We start from the raw sequence: 9,529 nt of genomic DNA, 5'->3' as shown, positions 1-9,529 counted from the left end.
ACACATCCATTTAACCTGGTCGGACACATGTTCCTTTCTTTAAGGAGATCGTCACTGAATGTTTTAGCTAATTTGGGATCGACATTAATGTTACCATTTGTAGGCCAACCAACTTGTCCCATTATGATCTTTAAATCGCCAGCACTATTACCATCTATAGGCCAAAGAGCTTTAATTTGACGAAGAAACTTCACGGTAAACTTTACGGTGTGAATTGTAACATCCTTTACGTTGTTACGGAGATTACCATCAGGTGGTTTGTTGAAAGATGATTCATGAAAATCAGCATTAAGGGAAGTTGTAGCTTTGATTTTGTCTCCGACCATATCGTTGTCCTAAGCCTTATGAACGTCTTGTAATGGTGGAAACGTAAACGTAACATTGTCGCAAGTGCTATTAAAACTTGACAGGAAAGGCTCGTTCCTAACAGCCGATGAGGGGTTGTTGGAAGATGATTCTTAAACATTAGCATTAAGGGCTACTGTAGCTTTGATTTTGTCTCCGACTTCAACATTGTCCAAAGCCTTCTGAACGTTTTGCCGAAACTGGCAATCAACTGGCGTTTCTTTTATTGAGTTCTTAAGTAGTTTTAAATAGTTTGTGTAAGAATGTGATATTTGCAAAAGGGAAAAGATGGAACGAGTGGCTTATCCAGGGTTGCTGCAACCTCTGCCATTATCTGAAGGTAAATGGAAGAATACCACAATTAACTTCATTGAAGCACTTCCTAAATCTGAAGGCATGGATACCATCATGGTAATAATAGATATAAAATATGCCTATTTTATTGCCTTAGCATATCCATTCTCAGCTAAAGAGGTTGCATACACATTTTTGGATTATTTTTATAAGTTTCATGGTTTCCTAGCTTCAATTGTAATGGAAAGAGAAGGTACTTTCAAGTATCTTGGAACTGTTTAAAAGGTTGTGGTTCAAGCTACCCATGAGCTTTGCCTATCATCCTCAATGAGATGGGCCATCTGAAAGAGTTAATCAAGGATCAAATAATTACCTAAGATGTATGTCTATGTATGGTCCCAATAAGTGGTATTCATGGCTGTCACTGGCACAATAATGCTACAACACCAGCCATCACTTTGCCATTAAGTGTCTCCCTTTCAAGCATTGTATGGTTATGTACTATTATAGCTCAATATGTTTCTCCGGTAGCTGTTGTGGATGGGATGTTACAGGTTCAAATAAACATGGATCACATTCTTCAGAGGCAGTTGGAAACAACAACAGATAAACGCAGATCTAAGAGGGAGTTCAGTGGGGGGGGGGTTGATTTATCTTAAATGGCAACCATACAAGTAGATAAGAGTAGCTTTAAGAAAGAATTTAAAGCTTAATCCTAGATTCTATATACCTTATAAGGTGGTACAAAAGGTGGAAACTGTGGCTTACAAACTACAGCCACCAGAAGGAACATTAATACATCATGTTTTTCATGTTTCACTACTAAAAAAGAAGGTTGGAGATCAAGCAGTAATATCCTCAAATCTGCCAGCAGTTGAAGAGTATGGCAAGGCCAGAGTGACTTCTATTGCAAAAACAAAGTTGCTACCATGATGCTGGTACAATGGTCCAACTTATTTGAGGAAAACTCTACATGGGAGGATCATGAGGAATCGAGCAAACTTATTTGGTCCAACTTGTTGGCGGATTATCTTAGTGAGCTGATTTGGTCAGTCGCATCCACTACAACAGTTGATCCATGGCTGCAGTCCTTGCCTTTGACACCTCTGTGACCAGCAAGATATTACCAGGAGGAAAGGGAGTGGTTGGTTCTCTCTTCCAAGCTCTCACGGGCACCGTCAGTTCATATGAACACATCAGTACCGGTAATTTTCACTATGATGGCTATCCTGCATCTGTATCAACTTCCTTTTGTTGTTTTTTTGTGGTATTTTTCGGGGAGGCTAATGTCTGTTAAATCTTTTCCAGTATGAGCTTGTTTTTCCTAAGATGGAATCAAGTCACTTCATGTTTAACTTGCTCTGTGTAAGCTCTTTGAGGGACCCAAATTAGAATTAAAGTTGATCATTACAACTAATCTCCAGTGCTTGATAAATTAGAGTCTGTTTAATCACTTAGGGTAGTTGGATGCAGGAAAGGCTGCACAGCAAGTGAACGTATCCTGTCCCAAGAGGTTGCGCTGCCTCATCTGCAACAAGCTGTGACCCTATAACCAGGAGAAATGATGGAAGCTTTTTGATCAGACATCTCTAGCCTTTTCATTAGGTAATTGGGTATCTATACTCTTTCTGAAAGCAGGGTTATTAATATTGCTGCCTTCTTATTGCAAATTTTGTTGCAATGTTTCTTTTACTTTTTCTTGGCTGGTGCTTTAATCCCTTTTCAACCTACAAAGCTGCTGTCTATATCTTCTTTCTTCCTTGAACGTGTTTTTTGCAATCTAGACTGTTTGTAGAAAGATTAAAACAGTTATATGTGTGTAACATCAGCATTGTTTCATCAAACATTGTACTATTTCAACCATGTGTTTTGCTTAAATCATAAATTATACCTATGTTTCTATGCTAATTAATTAACCCCTCTTGGAGCAGTCTTTGTGGTGCTCTGAGGATTCCCATGGTATGCACAAACCTTCCAAGACCTTCCTCTTCACCACTAATACCAGGCTTGCACATGCCAGCTGTTAGTCTTGAGGTTAAAGAATTTTTACCTCGTTAAGCCATGATTCAACGACCACAGCTGAGGATTGAGTCGGTACTAGAGAAGGAAGGAGCAGAGTAATCATTAGATCTATGGAAAGACAAGTTGAACTCCCCAGGCTCTTCATGACTAACTGGCATCAAACCTATGCTAGCACCATCAAGCGGCATCTCTGGCAGGCTAGCATTCCCATCCAGATATTGCGCAATTTGCCTCATGCTTGGCCTAGCTTGTGGTGTAGAGAAAGAACAAAGCAGACCTAGCTTCAAAACCAATTCCATTTCCTCCACCACGTAATTACCTTCCAATTTTGGATCACCTGTTCGAAGAATGTCTCCTATTTTCAAGGAATCAAGAACCCAGTCAACCAAAACCATCTTTTCTGCTGATTGTTCTGGCTCTACAGGTTTCCTTCCACAAGCCATTTCAAGCATAAAAGTGCCAAAAGCAAAAACATCACTGCTGGTAGTGGTCCTTCCTGTTCTAGTAACCTCTGGCGCAATATATCCAACTGTTCCAACCACACAGGTTGTTTGAGGATTAGCCCCCCGATCATAGAATTTAGCAAGCCCAAAATCTCCTAGTCGACCATTGAAATCATCATCTAACAGTATATTGCTAGCTTTCACATCTCTATGCAGAACAACCTGTTCCCACTCTTCATGGAGGTAAAGAAGGGCAGACGCAACTCCTCTGAGGACCTGATATCGCTGAACCCAATTAAGGCTGGGTGTGTCATTCTGAAATAGGAGTTTATCAAGGCTTCCATTGGGCATGTATTCATAGACCAAGAGGAGCTCTCCCTTTCTCCGGCAATAGCCTAGGAGCTGTACCAAGTTCCTGTGCCTCAGCCTTCCCATGCTAACAATCTCAGCAACAAACTGCTTAGTTCCTTGTTTGGAATCATGGGATACTTTCTTGATCGCGACTTGCATATTGGAAGAAGGCAGTACTCCTCTGTAAACCTTTCCAAAACCTCCACTTCCCAGCAACTTCCTGTCTGTGAAACCTGTAGTTGCTTTGTATAAATCCTTGTAGGAGAATCTTTGAGGACCATACTCCTGTTCCCAATCTTCGCGCAGTTCTTCATATTTCTTCCTCTTTATTATATAAGCAGCACCAGAGATTGCTACCAGCAAAATGATTGCTGTTATTGTTGGGACCAGAATTCTTAAATATGATTTCTTTCTTGATTTTCTTTGATGGGGAAGTGAAGGCAACTTCGACACGTCAAGACTTTGAGCTCGTCCGCCTCTGTTGAAGCTCCACCCCAGAATATAGTGGCTGCTAGCCACTGCTCCAGTAGATGAAGAAAAACCCACGTACATAGAATCCAACATAACAGAAGAAAGATCGAGAGATGTTGACAAGAGAGGCAAGGTTGGTTTTGTTCTTGTGACAGGAGCAACTGTAACATTGAGTAGCTTCTCTACTTCATCATAATCTATCCACACGTGCATCACATGACCACTTATGAGAGTCAAGCTCTTATTCTCCTTTTCCTCATCTGAAAAGTAGGTCACCGGAGCAGATTCAATTGATATCAAGCTGTTTACATCAATTCCAACGTGGCTGTCATTGATGTCTTTAAGATCCTGGCTTGGAACTGCATCCAGCTCAACTGCCAATAGATGGTTTGAAGGTTGGCCATCGCTTGTAATATTGAGGATTCCAAAGTACTGAGCTGCCACAGCCCCTGTGAATTTCACAGAAGGAGAGATCGTGAAGGCCATGCCATGGCCACCAAGTGTAGGCAGCTCCGGGACCATGGCAAACGCAAACTGGGTAGAGAACGAGAGAGACCGAGAATTGTTGATTAAAGATGTGTTGAACTGAAAAGGGGATGGGAAGAAAGCACGGCCAATTTGCCGTTTTGAAGTGTTTGTCAGCTCTAAGAGACCATTTGGATGGATGTTTGCAATCTCGCTGAGGAGCAGGTTGGCTCCAGTGAAGCCATGATAGATGAAGTGGTTTTCCTCTTGAGCTAAGGCCAAGAGCTTCAAGGAAACAAACAGGCCGAGTAGAAAGTGCAATGATTTGAACGATGCAATCATCATAAGAACGTGCAGAAGATTGTTTTTGCTTCTTCAGTTACACATTGGTAAAAGAACAAACTTTTTTCGCTTCGAGTTTCTCCTTAATTGTTGTTACAGTTTCAAATCCTCAGTCTAAAGACTGAATAATTATTAACATGTCTCTTCACATTGCTATGACTTGGGCGCATTCGAACCTTCTCCAAAGCTTTTTCTTGGAAAAAAAAAAAGAGAAGGGAAAACTACTTTTCAAAGTGGATACAAGGTCAAAGAAAATAAAATTCGTTTGAAAATCTTCTATGGCGAGAAATAAATTCCGTTACTAATTGGACATCCAAATTAATTATCATTTTACTGAATATTGCAGATTGAAAATCTTCGTTGCTCGGACATGCGGTGCGCAAGTGTCCGGATTCAGACTTGGTTTTCCAGAATTCTCTAGTTTGTTCACAGATTGAAGTGTTGAAGGAACTATACTTAATTTAGGGTAAAAAGAAGATTGAAGTGACAAAGAGCACTGGGTGGCATTTCTTTAATTTATCTAAACCAAAATAAAAGGATGTTCAAGCCTGATTCTTATGAGCAAATGGAAATGGGGTCATAGATTGAAAACTAGATGGGTGGTTTGATCTGGCTGAATTTTTTTTTTTTAAAACGTTAAAAAAGATGCTAAAAACGACACAATTGTTTCTAAAAAAGTTAAAAAAATATAAGACTTGAGTCTTTTTTTTTTTGGAATTAATAAGCTAAGCTATTTTAAAATAATACAAATAAAAAGTATAGCTAAATTGAAAAACAAATTGACAAAAATAAATAAATTGTTCGGGCATTAATGTTTTTAAAAAAGCAAAACAAATGTGGATTTAATAAGTTTGATTAATTTAATAATATGATTAAAAAAAAATACATCGATGGTAAATAAAACAAAATTTTTTGGCAACAGTTAACTATAAAAAAATAGTTGTCAATATAATACTTGAGACCAAATGAATGAAAAGCCCATTGGAGATTTCATCATCACTTCACTGTGGACACCGCCTTACCACTAGAAAGAAAACCAAACAAAATATCATGAAGTGAATATCTCATGTTTATATTCAATCAAATAATTTAATTTGATAAAAATGCTAAATTTAACAAAAGCGTCAATAAAAAAAATAACGAAGCCCAATCTCTGATTAAATAAATATCGAATGATGAAACTAAAGAAACACGAGCTTAAAAAAAAGGATAAAATGATGATAAAATTTGATAGGAAAAAAAAAATTGAAGAATGATGAAATCGTAAAAAAAAGAAGTTCAATTCTAAAAACCATCTAAAATAAATAAATATCAATCAAAAGAATGAGGATCAAATTTAATAAATGAAAAAATTGAGGGAGGATGAAATTGAAAAGAATTCTAATTTTATAAATTATTTTAAATAAAATAAATAGTAATAAAAAGAAAAAACCAAACTTAAAGAAAAAACAAATTAAAAAGCTGAATATAAAATTTAAAGGGTTAAATATAAAAATTATTGAGAAAAAAAAAATCATTAGCGCCAAACCTTAGATCCATTGGTCATAAGTGTAGCCTATACATGAAGGGCTATTAAGATGTTCCAGCACCGTCTTATCTTGAAAGCCACTATTTGCCTCCTAACATCATCTTACTAGCCACACAAATAACACAAGAAAAGCTCATGTGCCAGTTTTTTTTTTTTTAATATTTATATTTATTAAATAATTAAATTGCTTTTAAATCAACTTTATTATAATAAAAAAAATAGTTTGAAAAGATGGAAAATCCAGTATGCAAGTTAATTATTTTTTTACATCAGTTTTTTACTACAGTCAATAAAGTGTAAGGACAGATAAGCCTTTGAAAATCAGTTTAATAACTCCTTTTCTTTTAAAGGCTTTTTTGTCATTTTAAGCGAAAAAAAATAACATGTGAAGATCTTTTTGCTCTTGATGAATCTGATAAGATAAATGGATCCCCGACTAAATAGATCTCAATATTTCAGTACAAGTGCAAATCTGTAAATCCACCATTCCAATGAATAACCTTGCTCAAGTATGCGTAATATTTATTTATTTATTTTTAATTTAATTTAATTTAAAAGGTAAGCATAACATGAAAATCCCATTTCAGCGACGTTATTTCTAGGTAGCCATCTTTGACTTTATACAAAAGAACGATCCCATCTTAGAAAAAGCACTGCTCCTTGTTAAATATTGATAGCTAATTGAAAATGACAATTCTCTCTTTAATGCAAATGTGTTATTTATTTTTGTATTTTAAAAATATTTTTTGAAAAAATTTATTTTTTTATGTTTTTATTTTAAATTAATATTTTTTTAATATTTTTAGATTATTTTGATGTGTTGATATTAAACATAATTTTTTAAAAATAAAAAATATTATTTAAATATATTTTTAAATAAAAAATACTTAAAAAAAACAATCACATCAAAACTCCAAACACCTAGTCAATTTATCAACAACTCTAATCTTTGAAGGATGGTCGAAGTGTGCTCTCTGATTGAGTCTCAATGCTTAACTCTACATTTTTAGTCTACTTTGGGTTTTGATCAAGAAAGAAGGAGAGGGTAAAGATGATAATAAACAAGTAAATGTAGTTTTAGTAGTACGTTTGCATTTTTCTGAATTTTTTTTATTTAAAATTAATAATTTTTTGATATTTTGAATTATTATTATATGTTGATATCAAAAATAATTTTTTTTTTTAAAAAAACTATTTTTATATATTTTTAAAAATAATTATTGGGGTGGAGCAAATAACACCCAATGCGTTGGCGTGGCTCTCGGCCCGTCTCCTAATGGTAAGATGCATACATAGCACACAAATTATTCTTATAATACGCTTATCCTTAAATCCGCTCCACTCATGCCTCTAGCCATTTAGCTCTCGTCCTTTTTTTTTTTCTTTTCTTTTTTGATTAAATGGATTTGAGTTCTATAATTTCATCAATTTTAAGAAACATTGACAAGATTTATGGGGATCATTTGAATTAACCAACCATTTTAAAAAAATATTCCCTAAATTAATTAATTATTTTAACATAAAAAATAATATATTTAAAATAAATTATACATGAATAAGAAATTAATCTTAATAAATTTAAATAACATTAATTTCAAATTGAAAGATTATATGATTTTATAATCTATATAGTAAGAAGTTCAAGGTTTAAATTGACTTATAAACCACAAAAGCTTTTAGACGAGAGAGACTCTAGACAATGTAGATTTTGAGCTTAAATTAAGCGCTCGACTAAGGCTTGAGTTAATTATTATTTTTAATTGAGTGTTTCAAAATTATTTTTAGGCCTTGATTTATAGTGTAATATTTTAAGATAATGTTGTTTGAATCTTGAATATTGAGAGTGTTTACAATAAAGACAAGAAATTTAACATTTATAATAAATGATTGAATCATTAATTTATAGCAACATAAGTGCTACAATCTTCAAAATTTTATGGTAACAGCTCACAAGATACAAGTGGTTGGAAAAAAATTACAGAAATGGTACAATCTTCAAAATTTTACGGCACCTTTCTTTATATTTCACATCGAACAAGTCTTAATATATATATTTACGTAATCAATCCTCCATGAAGCATTGTTGGTTCAACGACCACTGAGGATTGATTCAGAGTCGGACAAGGAATTGGAAGAAATTCCACCTGATGATATCGGGATTGTTAAAACTTGCCTGGAATCATGGGATACTTTCTTGATTGCGACTTGCATATTGGAAGATTGTTGTTGTTATTGGGACGATTGTGCAGGCACCACACCTCATCTTACGCCTCTTTTATGGACATGACAAATGCAGGTGAGCCATAAATGCCTTTCCCTTAATAGAAGAATGTAGTAGCAGTGCAAAACCCTATCTCACTGCCATCTAGAAGCTTCGATGTTGAAGGAAGAGGACCTGAAACAAAAATAAAGGTAAAACCTTGAATCATGAAGGGAAAAGCCCACGACTCAAAATCTCTTCTTTTGTTTGAAACCGAAAGACTTCCTGCCTTTTTTTTTTTTTTTTTTTTTTCTCTTCAGCTTTTCAACTTGTGGTTCAATTTGGGGTTTCAATTCTTGAGAATGTGTCGCGAAAGAGAGAATAAAATGGATCTTATGGCCAATAGATAAACAAGGGGTCTTGAAGGGGATGATGGAAGAATGGGCAATGATTTGGTCCCAAAACGGAATTTGCATTTTGAATGGAGAATTAGAGCCCCGATGATGATTGTTCTTGATGATGTGTGCATAGTAGCATTTTTGTTAATTTGATGTATCTGATTTTTAGTTAAATAAAATATAATGACAAACTTATAATACTTTAATTTTTGTATTAATTTGAAGTATTATAAACTTAAAAAATTTAGGGTAACTTTTTATTTTTTTTTACATAATCCAATACAGTAACTCGGGTAAAATTAAGGAAATCCAAACCCTTTTTCAATTTTAACCCATTAATTTTTACTTAAGCTAGAACACTTAAGAATTAGTAATTACTAGTTAGGTGGTCCGCGTTATGCCGTGAACTCACCTATTATTTTAATAAAAAAATATCATAAAAATCTAAGACCTAAAACATTAGGTGTGGCTGTAGCATCGGATCCAAGAGTGTTGAGTTTGGTTGCAATGCAAAACACAACAATAATATTTATAATATTAATAATAATATTTAACTTGTTTGCCAAAATTTTTATATTTTTTAATCTTTCAAAAACAATTATGGTTTTACTTCAATAATAATAATATTTTTTTTTAAAATTTAATAATAATAATAATAGTAATAATAACT

At 34.3% G+C, this 9,529-nt stretch overlaps 1 protein-coding gene across 1 annotated transcript; it reads right to left on the bottom strand.

Annotated features, from left to right (window-relative positions):
* Positions 1-2,320: 2,320 nt before the first annotated feature.
* On the bottom strand, positions 2,321-5,316 carry LOC118057997 (L-type lectin-domain containing receptor kinase SIT2-like). The gene has a single exon (XM_035070725.2). It carries the CDS (start codon positions 4,734-4,736, stop codon positions 2,706-2,708), a length of 2,031 nt encoding a protein of 676 aa, XP_034926616.1. The 5' UTR covers positions 4,737-5,316; the 3' UTR covers positions 2,321-2,705.
* Between the last annotated feature and the right edge of the window lie 4,213 nt (positions 5,317-9,529).

This window comes from Populus alba, chromosome 9 (assembly GCF_005239225.2).
Source record: "Populus alba chromosome 9, ASM523922v2, whole genome shotgun sequence".
In the NCBI taxonomy this organism is placed as follows: Eukaryota; Viridiplantae; Streptophyta; class Magnoliopsida; order Malpighiales; family Salicaceae; genus Populus; species Populus alba.
The sequence above is the reverse complement of the archived record's forward strand: the minus strand, read 5'-3'. Positions and strand labels throughout refer to the sequence as shown.